General features: G+C 30.3%; 2 protein-coding genes across 5 annotated transcripts in view; one reads left to right on the top strand and one right to left on the bottom strand.

Annotated features, from left to right (window-relative positions):
• Positions 1-19,316, bottom strand: part of LOC103313422 (GDNF-inducible zinc finger protein 1) — an 87,912-nt gene that overhangs the window by 8,151 nt on the left and 60,445 nt on the right. The window lies entirely within an intron of this gene.
• Cngl (Cyclic nucleotide-gated ion channel-like) overlaps positions 5,156-19,316 on the top strand; it is a 70,461-nt gene continuing 56,300 nt past the window's right edge. For all 4 annotated transcript variants that reach the window (XM_015981010.1, XM_015981008.1, XM_015981006.1 and 1 more), the window contains exons 1-2: positions 5,156-5,311; positions 16,062-16,293. In XM_015981010.1, the coding sequence (XP_015836496.1) occupies positions 16,144-16,293 (150 nt within the window). In that variant the 5' untranslated portion in view covers positions 5,156-5,311; positions 16,062-16,143. The remainder of the gene's footprint in view (positions 5,312-16,061; positions 16,294-19,316) is intronic.

Genomic DNA, 19,316 nt, shown 5'->3' with positions numbered 1-19,316 from the left:
TAAATACTTTTAAGCAAATACCAAATTTCAATAAGTTTTGATGAATAGTTTTTATAATATTTAACTGTATCCACACTAGTTAGGCACCCTGTACAGGGTGCTGCATTTTGGATGTCCGAATAGGCGATCTCCAAAACTAATAGGTTTAGAGAAAAACGAGTAACACATTCTCGGGTCCGTTTTTTGAGAAAATAATTTTGGTCAAAACCGCATCTCGCTGTTGTCTTTTGTTTTCGACTTATAAACAAAAGTTGAAATTTTAGTGAAATCTTAAAAAATTCATATCTTTCTTATTATAAAAGATACACATTTAAAACAAAGACATTATAGAGGCACTTTTTTTCAGGAGAATCTTATAATGTTATCAGCGATTTTCTTCAACCATTTGTTTAACTGTAATAACATAAAGTTGTATTTTTTTTAAATAGGAATCATAGTTGGCTATGACATTTTCGAAAAGCTTATTTTTTCTAAACTCAAAACAATATAAATATAGTTTGATATTTTTTATATTTTTGATAAAAATATATTTAAAATATTTGAAAGTAGTTGGCCATGGAAAAATTATTTCACATAAAAGGTGTGAATAATCTAGAAATTTTGTGAACGGTTATTAAAGTAAAAAATGTGAAATTATAAAAATAAGCTATGTTAAAGTTATTTTCAATTGAACAAATATACGAGCGTCGCAGATTTTAATTACATAAAAAATGTGCAGAAAATTGCAAACGATGTGTCACTACTATTTAATGACACTTTTTTATGATTTAGTGAAGTGCAATAGAGTTGCACGCTGATAATGTTGTGTATTTTTTTACCGCCGATGGAATTTGATTTTGGTGTTTGGATTGACATTTTTTTGTGAAATAAAATTTTATTGATACGCAATCATACAATTAATAAGATTTTTCTTCTTCCGGCATTTCATGTTTAGAATTGGAAAATAGAATGACATGAGCTTGCCATTTTAAATATAAAAACAAATAATTTTTATTATTTGCAAAAATTTGATTTAATAAAACTTTATTATGCTGTTTTTGAATTAATTAGGGTTTAAAAAATCATTAAATTATAAATACTTGTTGGTTAATACAACTTTCATAGTTTTAATTAAAAATCCAAAATTTTTTCATGGCCTACTATAAAGAAAAAGCAAAATGTTTTGTTTTTTTTAATATTTAAAATTAATGTATTACACAAATAGACATGTCAAATCAGAAAAAAATAAGCTTTTCGAAAATGTCATAGCCAACTATGATTTCTATTTAAAAAAATAAAACTTTATGTTATTACAGTTAAACGAATGGTTGAAAAAAATCGCTGATAACATTATTAGATTTTCTGAAAAAAAGTGCCTGCATAATGTCTTTGTTTCAAATGTGTATCTTTTACGATAAGGAAGATATGAATTTTTTAATATTTCACTAAAATGTCAACTTTTGTTTATAAGTCGAAAACAAAAGACGATAGCGAAATGCAGTTTTGACCAAAATTATTCTCTCAAAAAACGGACCCGAGAATGTCTCACTCGTTTTTCTCTAAACCTCTTAGTTTCGAAGATTCCCTATTCGGACATCAAAAATGCCGCACCCTGTACACTAACCGCAGTGGGGCCACTAAAGCACCTATTAACTGTGCTAACGGCCTCTAGGATGTTTGAGTGCGTTTCTACCAACAAACACACTTCTTGTGAGCTTATATCTGAAAAAAAATTTTCAAGTGATTTTTGATAATTTTGCCCAAAACCTGTGTTTCTGTTCAAAGTTTCCGCAACAAGTCCATTCATTGCGCTCATTCTGAGTCGAATTAAAGTCACCAAAAACCAATACTGCACCTCGTGAATTACCACAACACTGTACAAAATATAATAGGGAAGATCGTGAATGAATCCGACCAATAAATCCTGGCTCCACATAATTAAATCGCAAGTGTAGGCCACCGTCATATAAACGAGCACAAAACTTAAAAGAAACAATATTTTGCGGTGAATTTTGTTCGTTGGGAGTTGCGGATTCGTGTCGTCGATTTTGTTGAAATTGTCGATGATTTCTGGCAAGTGTTTGAAGGTTGATGGAATGATTGCCACGAAAATAAATCCGGTGATAATGATTTCGTTGACGTCGAAAATCGCAATGTATAAATCAATCGCGCTTGTGAATCCCAGATTTAGGAATTCGGCGATTTGCATGTCTCTGATGAAGCCCCAAATGGCCCAACTTGCTGCGAAATTAAGCAATTTTACACAAACTCGACCCGTTGATTAATTATACTTATCACAGTGACTGCAATTAGTTGCAGGATGTACAAACTCCACGACCATTTTATTCGTAAATTGAGGCATTTGTCGGAGTTTTTGTACGTTATGGGGCACAGGCCGAAAATACGCGATAGTTTGATTAGAGGTCGCAACGTTTTAAACAGATTGGGGTTTATTAACAATGGTTTACTACTGGTCATGATTGTTTTTGGATGACTGAGTATTGATTGAGAAAAATATTATGTCAAAAGCGAAAAACAAATTGGAAATAATTGTATTGTTAAATATTCAGTAATTGCAGACACGGCATTTGGACATTCTTTATCATTATCGCTATTAAAACACACCGGAAGATGGAAAAATAGCAATTATTCGGTTTTATGCACTTATGTGATAATGTAACCAAATAATAAACAAGTTACGAATAGTTTAGTACTTTTGTTTTAAATAACTGATACTATTTATTTTGTGTTTCTGGTTTTTCAAAATGTTTGTTTTGGTAATTGCAGTGAAAAGCCTACCAAAAGGCACACAAACAAACTAGGATAAATTTAAAACTAAAAAAATTACGGTTAAAAAAAATCAAAGATCATTAAAGCTTGTTGTGTCATAGCTGGACTTCAACTGGGTCCTTTTATATAATTATTTATTAATATAAATGCAGCTAAATAAAAAATAGGTGTTATTATTTACAAAAACAGACACATATTTGATTATTTAGCCGTAGGCAAAAATAAGCTAAATACCTATCTACAGGGTTATTCACATAAGACTCCTAAAAAATTGCTACGAGCATGAAATGCAAAAAATCACTTTAAAAAAATTTTGTTTTCAAATTATTGTAATAGGTTTTTTTCTAATAAAACTCCTCCTATTTTTAAAATAAAAATTCGAATATTTAAACAGTAAACATTGTTATACAGAGTGTTCCGTCTAAACTCCACATTAGAAGTATTGGTAGTTTTAAAAATGATAGTCATCTGAAAATTTGTATACAACCATAATCTCTCAGGTCCTGCTCAATAAAAATATTTCCAAGATGGTGACACGTCCGGTTATACCGGAAGTCGGTTTCAACATTCTTAGTTTAAATGGAAAGCTATAATTTTAATGGGTTTTTAAAATCCTACAGTTATTTTCAGGTGGTTTTTATAAGCTTTCTCTAAACCCAAATTAAACCGTTTACGAAATATTTAGGGTTTTTAATTATTTTTTGAATTTGCACCTTCCAGTTCAAAAATCGATAACTCTGCCGTTTTTTAAAATTTGTAAATATTTTTTAGTTCATTTGAAAGAGAAAGCCTAGATTTTTCCTTTGGTGTTTTTAAATTTCTAAAAAAGAATAACAAACTCTAAATATTTAAAGTTAAGTTTTCAGAACTTTAAGCACCCATAACTCAATTTTTTCAAATGAAATGCCACAACTTTTATTTCATTAGATGGTAGAGAATTTAATTCTACATTGATCTGTGTTACTATTCCCTATACTTATGTTTATTAGTTTTCAAGTTACAATAACTTTTTGTTAGGATTGAGAAATTCATAAGCCATAGGCTTTTTCTCATAGATTGCCATGGAATCGAAAGAAAAAATGTGAGAAATTAAAGTTTTTAAACCAACATTTAATGAATTTATTCTGTTTTTACAGAAAGGACAACACAATTTTGAACTGAGTTTGTCGTTTGTTTAATCAGAACTGTTTTTATGACAAACTATGCAAAAATAGCTGTGGTTAGTAAGAAATTTTCTACAAGTCAAAAAAACAAACATAACTTGAAAATTATCACAGATAGGTATAGGGAATGCTAATACAGATCGATGCAGAAAAAAATTCTCCTTCATCTAGTAAAATAAAAATTGGGACATCCCATTTGAAAAAATTAAGTTATGGGTTCTTGAAGTTGTCCAAACTTAACCTTGAAATTTTTGGGTTTGTTAACTTTTTTTCCAATTTTGAACACACTGGAGAAGAGATATAGGCTTTCTCTTTTAATTCTCCAAATATGATTTAAAAATCTCTAAAACTAAAGGAGTTACCGATTTTTTAAATGATAGGTGCAAATCCAAAAATTTTCAAAAAATCTTAAATATCTCAAAAACGGTAAAACGTAGGTATAGGAAAAGCTAATAAAAACACCCTTAAAATAACTTAACTAATCCAAAAACGCAGTGAAAAACATAGCTTTCCATTTAAATTAAGAAAGTTGCTAGCGACTTCCGATATAACCGGAAGTGCCACTATCTTGAAAATATTTTCATTGAGTAGAACTTATCGGATTATGGCTTTCAAATAAATATCTTTATTAAAACTTTCAATATTTCTAATGTGGAGTTTAGACGGAACACCTTGTAGATATGTCACCTCTATTGTATAAACTTGGCTAGTTTCTAAGCTAGTCAGACCATTGGCTATTTCAACAGAAAACGCAGTTTCAATTAAAATAATGACAAGATTTCAAAAAATTAGCTCAAAAAATTAATAATCTAGTTTTAGTTTTACATTTGAAAAATGATTTTTCGACCAATTGTTTTAAGTTTTATGCATCATTGAGTGAAAGTGTAGCGTTAGCGACGATAAATGTGCTTATAGATACTTTAAGAGAAAAAAATCCTTTTGTAATTCGCCTTGTCTTCAAGTAGAAAAAGGCTGGAAAAACTGGTTATAAATAAAAATCCAGCGTCCACATAACTCAGTTTCTTTCCGAGCCGAAATCCAAGTTTAAACGCCCCCGAGGGCGGTAAACCCCCGCCGATTTCAAGCAACATACATCACACTTCTTCCCTCTTATTTTCTCGGCGATTTTTCTCAACGGAAACAATGTCATCAGGCACGGACGCATGCGCTCTCCGATTTCCTATTGCGTAAGAGGGATGAAAACGCGAAACCCTTTCAGTGGCAGCGACCGTTCGAACGGGGGTACGCGTTTTGCGCTACAAAAATCGAACGCGATGAGACATCAATAAAAATCACAACTAATTTTTTCCAAAAATTCACACTCGGGGGTGGCTGTGAGTGAAACGTGTGCCAATAAATGGATATTTCTCACCCCCAAGGTACCGTTTTTTATTTCTTTAGGTCGAGTGGATGTTGAAGTTCGCGCGCTGCGACCTTGAGGGTGCTTCGGTGTTTCCCCGGCGCATCCGCCATTCTTCCACGCCAACTTAATTAACAAAATTTATGCGATGTTTCGATCAAATCAAGGCCGAGGCTTTCATTTGCAAGGCAAACGCGTTTACCACACGTGTCGGCATTTTTTGGATCGCCATGGTAACAGTTCACATCGTCGAGTCATTTTTATTATTCATTTGAATTATGAATTATTGTGGTGGAAATATGAGAAGATGAACAGATGGCTTTTTTTTCGGAATCAATGCGGCCGCCATTTTGTGTTTCGTGGGCAAAAATTGAAATGTTTTACGATTTTGTTTTGACAGTTGTTAGAGTGATTTTGAAATAGGTACGCTTCTACGAGCACTTTTATGTGATGCGATCACTTTCTTGAGGCTTCTACTTTGAATAAATTGGGTTTGAAATCGTAATCCCTTTGAGTTTTTTGAGAAGTCTGAACGCGAACGCAGATGAAATTTGTTGCATTTTATGTAAAATGAGGGTTTCAATGTTGTGGGACATTTCAATCAATAAAAAATAAACAACTGAAAAACTTTTTTCAATAGCAGGTGTTAAACTATTTTTTCATCAACTCTTTTGAGAAGATAAAATAGCACTTTAACCGCAAGGGTACATAAAATGTTGTATAGCTATTAATAATACGAGTGCAAAAACACAAGTTGTTTTAAAATAGTTAGAACACGTTGCTATCGGAAACGTGTTTTAAAATAGTGTTTAAAATCTAGACTTCAGAAAGCTTCAAATGTTACCCACAAAAAATGTTGTATTCAATTAAATTTACAAATTCCAATACATTAATTTGAAGTATTAACAAATTAACAATTTGTTATTAATTTTTTGAAGTCCTGCTAGTTTTAGAAAAAAATGTATTATACACGACGACAAAGATTGTTTATTTACTCGTAACTTCGCCACCTTTGAATAAAATCTTTTCTCTCGTAGTTAAAAAATGTCTGTATTGTCTTGTATAATAAGTAAATATTTTTTCTTTGGTCTAATTTCATTGTCAATAACCATAGTTAACAAGTATAAAGTTTGAAAATTTGAAAAAAAATTCTAATAATTGCCAAAAAAATTATTAAGGTTTTTTTGTCACATAAAAAATATCCTGATTAGCAACGTAACAATGACCTAATTTATTCAAAAGCTTTTCAAGTGTTTTCCTTACATCATGTGAGTTTTATTTACTTTTTCGCAAACACTTAAAAGAGAAATTTGATCAATAGACATACTCTGAGACTCCAATTAAAAAGTAAGAAGAGGTCAATAATTCAATACAATGTTTTCTCATTTTCCCACTCAAATAAATTGCTTTCCGGAGATTTTTTGATCAAACAAGATTAATTAATTTCTTGTCTACACCAGCTATTTCGTTACCAGAAATTATGTAATTTCAACTTAATTTTATGTAAAGCTGTAACTGTAAGTTTGACGGTAAAATAACGACAAAAAATTCGAAAATTTTATATGAAATTATTTAATTTAAATATTAAATTTTATATTGTTAGAGAAAATTAATTTGACAAAACGAAGCAAAATACGCAAAACTTCGCATTTTTTCGCAAGATTTTTGGTATTTTGATTTTTTTTAAACTGGAGAATCCGAAACTAAACAAAGATTTGTGCACTTTTCAATTTTGAACGTATTTTTGAAAAAATTTGAATAAAATAATCTCGAATTTTTTAACAAAACTCTGCTAGTTTTCTGGACACAAAAATGAAAAAACCTTGGTTGATTTGATGATAATTTTATCTATATTCCTGTAGAAAAAGAATTCGAAAAAACAAGAAAAGAAAACGCAAAAACTATAATAAATAATTTTCAGAATTTCTGGTGTTTTAGGATCGTTTTTCAACGTTGTTTATTCTAAAAATAAAACATAAAAGACAGTACTCTTTAAAAAATAGCAGGCGCTGCAAAATTCTGATTTATGACACAATTTCAGTGATTAAAAAAATAACTAAATTATTTTTAATGTATAAGTGTAAACTGATGCTTTAATTTTTTTTTCTAAACGTCACAGAACCCTCTGGAGTTTTGTTCTTAAAAGGACAAGAAAACGTTAATAAGCTCGATTTTAAGATATATGTTTAATTTTTTCTATTTTTGACGAGATTTTTGTCAATTTCTGGAGAGTTTTCTAATTTTATAAATATACCAGTATCGAAAATTATTAATGAATGCATTCCCTAGCCCTGTAGCAGCAAAAAAAATTCAATAATAAAATAAATTGGTATAACAATCAATTAAAAAATATGCGAAAATATCTGAAGTTTTTTATAATCTATATAACAGTACACAGTGTTCAGAAATGTTTGTTCATCAAATTACGTATGAAATTTGAACATAATATACCGCTTAATTTATGTTGTGAAAGTGACAGAACGGTCAAAGTAATGCAAAAAGGATCCAAATTAAAAACAAAAGACAACACAACAACAAAATTACGGAAATATAAAAAATAAATCAAGACGCTACACTTAAAACAACTTCGCCGAAAAATGCAGAAAAGAGAGTAAAAAGCTTCTTCAAAAATTTGACAGAGATGACAGCACTAGTCATAGGAATGAAGCGGCACAAAGAATTTGAATTCCATAGTCGACTTGATGAACAACCATTTTTGAACACATCGTATATAATTATGCGAGTTTTATAAGACGCTCCACTGTGGCACGAATGATTTGGAGCACGACGAAGGAGTGCCACAATTAACGAATGTAATATACTATTTTTTTCTACTTTCTCTTTTTGCTTGTTTTTGTTTTAAATTTTCAAAATCTGTTCCTCTTAATTTTGTTAATTATTCAGGCATTGTCATTAAACGATTTGACGCTGTTGACAGATCACACTGATCTTATCTAATACTTTTGTCTTAACTGAAGGAATAAAAAAATTCTGAATAAAGTTGCATATAATTGTTAAATGAACTCACGATATACCTACTTCGTCATTTCCAAACCAAATCTTATCGTAACAAAATTGTAGCAAACTTTGCAAGCTTCAGGGAGAGATTAAAAATACATAACTGTGCAAACTGAAGAAACAAGTCAAAGATAATTTAAACACATTTGCAAAGAGATTGGACATTGTTAGCGGAAGCTGATTAGACTAAAGGATGTTAATGTGTTTAGTTTCGCGTTGATTAAAGTTTAATGAACACGCACCTTAATTAACGCCCAATTATGACAATTATAAATTCGTTAATTAAATTACACGGACGTAATTGGGTTAGTATTGAGATTTATGAGTTTCAAACTTGGAAGTCTCGCAAAAAAGCAATTTAATTATTTACTTGTAAAGCATACGAGCGTGCAATTCGCGCCCTGAAACTTAACATCAAAGTATTTTTATTGTGAAAGACAATGTAACAGAAGAGACTAAAGGAAGCCTTGAGTGGCAAATCCCAACGGGCATTAAACGTTCAAACAAAACACGGGAAAGAAACTGGGTCCTGCAACTTAGTCTAATTAATTGTTTTCGGAATAACGATTCGAAGGGTTCTACCTGACTCATTAATTTAAATTTCCAGATTTCAAATTTCTTTTAGAGAAAAAGTGATATTGTATTATTTAGAAATAGTGTGAGCTGTTAATAAGCTAATTAACACGATTTCAGCCACCTTTATAATGAGATTACGTTATAGGAAGCCAATATCGTGTAGCAACACACTCTTGATAGAATAATATTTGTGAAACTATAAAAATAAATGCTTGTCCTAAATAGAAATGTCCTTATTTGCACAACGAAGCAATTTTTAACTTCCCGAAAGGGAGCACAGTTTGTTACAAGAAGACGTGACAGTCAATTTTTCACACAGGGCGAGGGTTTTTGTCGATAGAATTCGCTGAATTATATGCAATAAAGTTTAGAGTGCTCTCTAAACAAACAAATCATTTTCCATCCAAACAGAGTATACTAATGATGTTTGTCGGAGCTAATAAAAGCTGGCGCGTTGTGTTTTTCTCCGAAATAAATTGTTAAATTTTAATGATGTCCGCTTTTGGAAGGCGCATCAGATCGAGGCATTGTCGTATTACATTTCAAATGACATCGTTATCAAGGGTTTATCGGGAATTTGTGTGAGGCCAAAGCGTGCTTACAACTGTTGGGGTGGATGTCGGCTGCTTCAGACAAAGGTTTGCATAAGTCACGAAGGCAGCTTGTTTGTTGGTTGTGGAATTCCAGGTTTTTTTCAGAGCTGATGATAACCGAAATAGGCCAAAAATAGCAATACTTGGGTGTTTTTCGAGATTTTAAGCATATTTTTTAAAAATATTTTTAAAAATAAGACAGAAAACTATAAAGTTTGGTCGAAAATGTGTTGTTTTTATATTTTTATAAGCAAATCAAAATGATTTTGAAATTATATTCTCAGTTTCTTTTGAATAAAAAAATTAAAAAAACTTTTTTTTAAGAAAAAAGCTTTGTAATACTGTTATTTTGCTGATTTGTGCAAACTTGTTTAGTGATATGTGATAGAAAACAGCTCTTAGCATTGAAACAATATCCTAACCTCTGTTCTCTGTCTATATTCTATCGTCCAAGATAAATGAATTTAAAAAAACTAGCGACATTTGTTTGTAACGAAACGAAATAAAAATATATACCGTTAATGTTGGTATAAGTTACAGTATGTACACATCGAAAACCCATTTGTAAACATAACCCATAACTTCAAAACCCCATTTAACCCCTTTAGGGAGTATTTAACCACATAGGATTACATCGTCATGCAGATTACGTAAGTATGCAAAATTTCAATTCATTGGGACAACGGGAACCCTTTCAAATTTGGCTCCAAAAATATGAAACAGACAGACAGACAACAAAGCAAGTTACATAAAAGCTTTAAAAAACAGACTGAAAAATTACAAAATCTAGTTGAAAAATATTCTTTTTCCATCCCAGAATGTTTAGATATGGTTTACAAACAGTAATACAATTATCCTACAAAATTTTATCAAAAATACAACGAAATTTTATCAAGTTAGATCGAAAATTGGGTAAATCCTGCGTTTTCAAAATTAAGTTTTCAAGATAAAAGCTAGTTTTTTTTTAAATTCGTTAAAAATAGGTAAAAATTAGATTATTTCAACAAGAGATTCACTTGTACAAGAACTTTTTACGTTAATAAATTTTGCTCAAAAGTATCTAAGATTTTTTCCGACAATTTAATAGGTATCCAAAATTCTTTTATTTTTGTTTTTTGGGGCAAGTTTTTTAACCAGAAACGTTATAATTTGCAAAATTTTGTTAAAAACAGACCAAAAAAATTAAAAAAGAGTTATCAAATGTTTCTAAAATTAGATGAAAAACCACCAAATTAGATCGAAATTGATGTTATCTTATCTTTTTTAAGTTAAGATTGATTTATTTCATAACAAATTGTCAAGACACACCCAAAAATGACAAAATAAATAAAAATAGATGTAAGTTTCTCTCGACTTAAATTGTTTTTGAACATAATTTTGGCAAAATAAATCGAAAAAGTACAGTATTTAGACGAAAAGTATGCACTGTTTTTGGGTTAAAAAATTTAAGTTTAGAGATAATGGCGCTAAAATATACCGAAAAACCACCAAATTAAGTCAGAAATTTCATAAATTTGATCTTTTGAAAGAGTAAAATACGTATTTTAGTCAGAAACAGAATTATTTCGCAAAACGTTATTCAAATTAAATCGAAGAATAGACAAAATTGCACCAATAAAACCAACTCTAATTTTTTGATTTTATTCGAGTGATTAACACATCAAGTTGTCTCCAAAAATTTCTCTAAAGTGACTGAAAAATCACCAAATGTGATCGAATTTTTATCTTATTTCAGTTAGTTGAGTTCGTTTTTAATCTACAATTCATTTATTTTGTTAAAACACGTCTCAAAATCACAAAAAAAATAATTAAAATGATGTTACTTTTTAATTTTAAGTAAAATTTAGTCAAGAGTAGACTAAAAAATAACACTATGTGGTCGAAAAAAATGATATTCCCATTTAGTTTTAAACTTTTGGACAAGTTTTTGAGTTTCTTGTCTAAATAAATCGAGTTGAAAAATAGTAGTAATTGTGTCAAAACTTATAAACGTAATATTTTTCAATTTTTTAGTTTTACGAGTATTAGCAGGTTTTTAATACAGAGACGTACCTATTTCGCAAAAAATATCAAGAATAAGCTGAAAAAGCGTCGAAGGATTTAATTAATGTTCAATTTTGTTCACTAATTTGACTAACAATTGAATGTTTGGACCAAAAAAAAATAGCAAAACAAAAAAAAAACAGTTACAAAACAAACGTATGTCTTCAAAATATACTCGTTTTTTAAAATATACATTCGCTAATTTTCGTTACAAATATAAATTTGTTTCCTAACAAAAAATCCTCAATTATTCGTGAAATGTCAAACTTCACTCAAAACTAGTTTACGATCTCAGTAGGCGTGTGTTTATGGAGACGACATTTTCATTTCGAGCGACTGTACCTATCATCAGACTTTATGTAAATTTAAATCCTCAACTCAAACCCAACTTTTAAAAATTTCATCCTGAATAAATTCGTCGAAAATTTATTCGCCCCTACCCCTTATCGACGCTGTTGTTTTTTCGCAAAGACGCTAATCTCGTTTCAGCCAAATCGCATTTTTTCTCCATCTACTACATTCGATGTTTACCACTACTTTTCCAATCTTTATCTAAACCAATAATTTTTTAATTTATTTGTTTCACACCGCTGACGAAACTAAACGAAACTTCCGCCGAATATTATGTCGGTAAGGAAGGAGGAAAATTATCGAAACTTAATTACACGGCAGCAAAATTTCCTCTTAATAAATCCTATTACACTAATTCGAAAAGTGCCTGAAACGATATATCTTGCTAACTTCGTAGAACATAAAGTAATGAAAGTTAATACAATAAATTTCGTCCCACCACCGTAGAAAATCCAAGTTTTACAAAATGCAAGAATACAATAAAAGAAACCACTGACACAATAACAGTATGACTAAAAATCAATCTTCCTTCCAGAACAAACCTCCAAACTTGAACATTTCGCGACATACTTTCAGCAAAGTTGAAAAAGTACATTCCATTAGCTCTATTATCCTGACAACAATGGCTGTTTTTTCAATTTTAGCAATGACCCACATTTCACTAAACTTTTATTTCTTGCAATAATAATTGCAAATTTGTTGCCACGTCGATATCCAATTTCTGACACGAAAATCCCAGCCCGAGGCCTGCGATGCGAACGTGGGGCCAAACTAAGCATCCATGTCACGTAATAAATTAAACACCAATAATGGTCGATAAGAGTTCGGACTTTTACGACTCGCCTTATTATTACGTCTCACAGAATACGCTTTTTTTATTATCAACAACACTAAATATACCATTAATTTGATGTGTGTTTGACCAAATCTCAAAGGAATACAAAAAATCAAGCTAAAACGTGTTGAAACTCAAGGCTTCATGTACAAAAGTTTATGGTAACAATCAGGTTAGTGGAATGTTGTTAATGTCAGGAAAAGTCTTAACATATAAGAATTTAAGCGTGTGTAAGGCCAATTATTAGTTTTCCTCCTCTAGCAAGGTATCTTGCCTATTTGGCTTTGAAAGTATTTCGCAATTTAGAGCAACGGTGTGAATCGATTTTTAGTGTTTTAATGATTTGATAATTCTCTTAAGCAACAGTAAAAAAGTTATCATATTTCAAATTACAAAATAAATTTTCATGCAAAAATGGTGGATGCGCCGGGATATTACCGACAAATGTTTGTATGCTCAAAATTCTTATGCCTCTATGTTATTACTTTATAATGTTGTATCCAAAAATAATTACTTTTTGATAAAACCTAGCAAGAATCTTTCGTCATTTTGTATTTTTTTGTCAATTTTTTTCTCACAATAACTTGTTTTGATTTGCTTAAAAACATTCGATTGAATGGTGTACTAAAGAGCAAAATAAAATGTTGATATCTATATTGTTTCAAGTAAGTGTCCAAAACACCTCGAATTGTTTTTTTTTGCCAAGGTTTAATTGAAAATAAAAATTGATTAACTCGAGCTGTGTTAAGTTTTTTCAAAATTTTGGTTTTGACGGTTAATAAATAACAATGCGTTTGTTTTGTTTAAATTTTACACCGATAGTTGATTGATAATAATAACTTAAACGTTAAAAAATACATTTTTAAATAACTACAAAAATGGTGGATGCGCCAGAAATTTTCCACATTTTTTGCAACATTTCCGAGGAAAAATCTGTGACTTTAAAGAGTTTTCTGTTTAAGTTAACCAGGTTGAAATATAGTGAGAATGTTTGAAGGAGAACTGTTCAAACAAACGTGTAAACGTGAAATTTGAAACTGATTTTTTTAGAAAAGTAATAAACAAAATGTTTTTTCTTACAACTGGATGTTGATCCTAAATCCTAATTAATCAAATTTTTGTAACCGAGTTTAAGAGCCGGTTTTCAGAACAGAATGCGATAAAAACACGATTGATTTATTATTCTAAATAAGAAACTTACGTTCAAATTGCATAAAAATTACTGTAACCTTGCTGATGGCGTTAGCAACAATACGTTAACATTAAGAAAAAATTGCATTATTTAAAAATAAAGTAAAACCATTTTGGCCATCACCCAAGTTTTTGATACTGTTGTATTTTTTCAATAATATTTAAATGTTGTTTTTTTCATAAAGGCATTAAAATGAATAATCGTTTTACCTCCGGTTTCTAAAACGAGTTATTGTTAGATAAATTTTAACGACAAATCGTTCTAGAAATCGTTAAAACTCGGACACAAATCTTTAAAATAGGATAAATATAAAGTAAATATGATATAAAAATGTTGAGTGCGCTAAATATTTTCTACATATTTTTTACAACATCTGGGAAACATCCTTTGAAGCAATCATCTTATGGCTCTGAATAATCAGTTTTCGCACTTTTTTAGAAAAAAACATTTATTTCTAATGCTTAAACTAAGGTTAAAATTTTTGAACTTAATTGTAAGACATTCTGAAGAATAATCAAAGCTTCTTTCACCAAATGTTTTCATAATGTTTTGTTTTTGGTTAGTTTAATAAATAACTCGATTGAATTACATAGATAACAAAAAAAGTGCTTAATACTTGATATCGCAAAATAAATGGGTAATTTTTATGCAATTGAGAAAGATCCGAGGGTGTTTATTTCAAACGCATGTACGAAAAATGGTGGATGCGCCGGTATATTAGCTACTTTAGTATAATAATTATTGATATTAAAGTAATTTAATGTCGAATTAAATTTAAATTTTTGAACTGAATGAATGTTAATGAATTCGAATTAATAAAAAACGGATAATTTAATACTTATTTTTTATTTTTTTATTTTAAACTTGGGAATAGATTATAGTAAATACTTTTGCAAAGGAAGGTTTTGTTAAATAGTTTTAACGTTAGTCCTATAACCAACTCATCCGGAATAATTTTAGTAAAATAAGTTAGGTCCAGCGTTTGATTTATTTTGAAAAAATGTCATCAGTATTAGCAAAAAAATTCTCTATGAAAATGTCGATAGATAAACACAAAAATAGGGTCAAATTACGTATCAGATAACAGTTTTTGATGCAAATGTAAATACAAAAAGTGCTTACTTATTACTGCAATTTCCTATTCTTTACAAAAAATTACAAAATAATCACATGAGACAGAAAACAATTAAATGATACGAAAGAATAAAAAAGTGCCAATTATATTTTTTAACTAAGTCTAAAGACGAATTTAGAACTGGCTCTAACTTCGAGCCCATTACAGTTCAAATAAATTACTGAAAACTGATAGCCAATCTTCATAACATATAATTATAGTTTCCTATGACAAATGAGTTTTTTTGCAGTAGAAGCGTGCTTTTTCATTAAAATTTTTGTACGAAAACATGTTTTTTGTCCATAATGTTTTAATACAATATTATGTCTGTTCCTACTATTAAGCATTGAGTTCTGTTTTCATAGACACAAAGCGATAATGCCTATCTTCAGGTGTTCGATAGAAAACATAATTCATGTTTTAAAGAAAAACACTAAACAAAAACAATTTTAGTTCACAGAGACAATGAGCTGTTGCCAATTTTGTGTGTTAAATTTATCTAAATTTATTATTTTGTAATTTTTTTACGTTAGCCATTTTATAAAATTCCGCCATTAGAATACTTTTTTGGCAAACGCCCTTTATATATATATCGCCTACACCGCGTCTAAAGCCATATATTAAACATTATTGTAATCTTGTAGTTAAAAAAACCTTTGCCCTTTCAAAGAACGGTTTTTCCTATTTTTTAACTACAGCTTCACAGTTACCTCTTTAAAAAAAATGTTGACTGATCGCTAGAACAATTTCACATATTTCACAAATAAAATATTAAAGCAAAAGCTCACTTAGGGCGCAAATAAATACGTAAATAACAAATATTGAGCATAAGGCTCTAATACTTTTGGTGGATGCGCCGGGACAATAAAGCAAAGTTACGACAAAATTTAAAAATATTTTTCATGAGCTGATTATGCATGTTTGTACAATAAAATTAACTCTTGATTGCGATAAAAGACACGGCCCCAGGCTTTGTTCGTCGAGATTTTAAAAGATATTTTTACAAATGTAAAAAAATCACCATTATTTGTTCTTCCTTTTTGAAAGGCAACTCGGGTGGGCGGGCCAACGTCGAGAGGCGGTTTCTGCCGCCACCAGCGAGCTAGTGGGAGCATTGTGTGAGCAAAGTATGAAGCTAAGCGTTTCGGCGTATAGAGCCCACGCTTCCGCCCATAAGAAGATATTGGACACTGCTTATCAGCTTAATTATGGGTCAACGTCGGCTTCGTCACATCAGCACGCGCCTCCACTGGCGTTACCCACAAGTTCAGCTTTTCAGGTAACATAAATTATTGTAAAACAGTTACGTCAACACAGCGCCAACAAATTGAAAAGATAAGCAACAGTTATGACGACTCGCGACGATATTTTATCCCCGACAGCCCCTTTTCGCCAAAGTGATGGCAATAAAAATCCTAATGCCTTGACCCTCGCTTTCCAACCAACCAACCAACCAGAACGGTTATTTTTGCGCTTTATATAATATTAAACAAATGTTTTGGAATCAAGTCAAATTTTTTATCAGTCTTTTGTGCCAAATAATTAAGAATAATGATCGCGATCCATCTTGTCGTAAAATCGCTGTTTTATCGTCTTAATATCCGAAGAATTGTAGCCGGAGTTAGACGATCAGGCACGTGTCTGAACTCAGATCAATCAATCGAGATTGTTGCAAAACAAAGGAAACGCTGGAAAGAGAATGCACTCTTTAATTACGTGAATGGAGGTATTTTTCCAAAGAAAAACGCTAAATTATTTACACGAACAAACAAGAGAAGGGTGTAATAAGAAAGACGAAAGATTTGAGCAAAAAATCAAACGTTTCTTTTTTGTCAAACGTTTGCTTTTGCAAATTTTAATTTGTAACCATGTTTATGGGGTTGTTGCCTCGCTTAATCTTTGGTTAAGTTTCCGATTGTAAACTTTGAAGAGATGAATTTATTTGGATTTTAAAGGAACTTGAGGCTTTGCACACATAAATCGTTTTGGTCTGATTATCTTTAATTTGAATGCCCCACAAGTTATCGATTTATGAATAAAACGACCTAGTTCCAGTTTGGCATCACCAAATTTTTCTATTAAATAAGGAGATGACTCAGGCTGTGAGTTTTCATAATTCGAACTAAACGGTTGTTATAGAAGCATTTAATAATTTTTTCACCGCTAGGTGGCGTGAGAATGCTGAAATCGACATCGAGACTTTGAACGCAATTATTCAAAGATAATAAATAATCGTAAAATATTGCAATGCTGTTTTTATTACACGATAGATCGACGTAAACTAAAAATATTTTTTTATTATGCACAGGGTGTTGTATACAGCGTGCTGATCCAAAGTTATATTTTTTTAAATGGAACAACCTATATATTTTTGCATAATTGAAATCTACGCAAAAAAATAATGTAGCTTTATATAAACTATCATAGATCTATCTTTTCTCGTTTTAGAAGTATTCAACTTTTCGTTATAAAAAAGACCAATTTTTGAAAAATCACTGCAAAGTTGTCTATGATTATTTTCCGGCAAATTTGTAACAAAAAAATTCAGAATCCTGATACTTTTAGCAAATAGACGACTTTTAGTTAAAGCACGCAGATAATATATAAAGTGTGCCAAAACGTAAAAAGTTGGATAAGCCATTTTGTTCAAATGGAACACCCTGTTTTTTTTTCATGTATCAATAGCGTTTTTGATAAGCTTTCTAACTGTATAGAATTTGCATAGCAAATTTAAAATATTTTTCGAGGATTTAAAAAAAAAATTTATTACAAGAAAATTTGTTATCCTAGAATCTGATAAGTCAAATGTAATTTATTTTTTGATATGTACTAATATGAGTAATTATATTAGTAATCTACTTACTACTTGATACATAAATGAATTTTGCTCATAAAAAATTAATAATAAAATAAATAAAAAAAGAAAAAAATTTTTTGAACACTTTAAGAAATATTTCAAATTTGCTATACAAACCACATATCATTAGAAAACTTATAAAAAGTGCTAGCGATACATATAAAGAAATACATGGTGTTCCGTTTAAAAAAAATGAGTTATTCAATATTTTGCGTTTTGGCACACTCTGTATACTATCTGCGTGTTTCAAGTAAAAGTCGACTATTGTTAAAACTACAAAGTAGTCTTAGTTTTTCTGTTGTAAATTTTTCGGAAAATACTCATAGGCGGCTTTGCAGTTATTTTTCAATAATTGGTTATTTTCATAACGAAAAGTTGAATAATTCCGAAACGAAAAAAAATAGACCCATAATTGTTTATATATTTATTTTATTATATAATATTTTCACTCATAGCTCAAAAACTTAATGATGAAAAATCGCTTTCAGGAAAAGATTCAAAATTAAACATTATTTTACTCTGGAAAATCCTCAACTAATGAACTTTTTCCCACGTTAATTTACATAACTTGAAAGTTATTTAAATAGTTTTATAGATTAACAAGAAATTTGACAAGTTGTCGACACTTTCAACCGGAAACGATTGTGGCGCCTCCAAAACTATTGGTGGCAGTTGCCACCAATTAAATTTTGAAAGCGGTAAATTTGAAAATTGTCATTCAGAAAAAAAATTCTAAAGGAGTATCGGGTTCAGTTTTTGGATGCATATTTACAATGAAGTTGTCCATAAATCATTTTTTTTCTCCTGATCTATGAAGATAGTTGATAGTTTTCAGGAGCCGTGTGAAAATTAGAACGCGCTCTAATTGAAATACTTTTAGTTGTGACAAGAAAAGAGAAAAAGAAGTCATTGGGAGAAACCCTTGTTAAAACTTTTATGAATTTATTATTCCCCTTATTCATCTTGAGCATTACTCAGCGTTCTTTTTTGTACGAAGCAGCCAGTTAAATATCTCACAACCATACAATTCTTGGCTTATCATTTTTCTTAAAATTTTAATATGAAAACATTTTTGTTATAATCCACCTTTCATATCTACTCGAGTTGCCAGCTCAAGAAGTAAATCATTTCGTAACATCTTTTTCCCCCGATCGTGATTATGATTGATTGAGTTGCTGAGTTATTGACAACTTGCTGGAAATGATGGATGCACTACTTCGACAAATTTTAATTTACAATTCCGACTTCGATAATCTCACGATTTTCACTTTCACGTTTTTTTAAACAGTTTCAAACTTGGAAAATTGACAATTAGCGAATTCGTTGAAGGGTTGGTAACATCTTGCGCCTTTATTATCATTCTCGCGTGCAATTACAAACAAATGTCGTGTTTGTGATGCTTTAACAAGTCGTCGCTCATTTTTTCGATACTAACAAAAACCCGG

Source organism: Tribolium castaneum, chromosome 8 (assembly GCF_031307605.1).
Source record: "Tribolium castaneum strain GA2 chromosome 8, icTriCast1.1, whole genome shotgun sequence".
Lineage (NCBI taxonomy): Eukaryota > Metazoa > Arthropoda > Insecta > Coleoptera > Tenebrionidae > Tribolium > Tribolium castaneum.
This window is presented reverse-complemented; position numbering and strand designations above follow the sequence as displayed.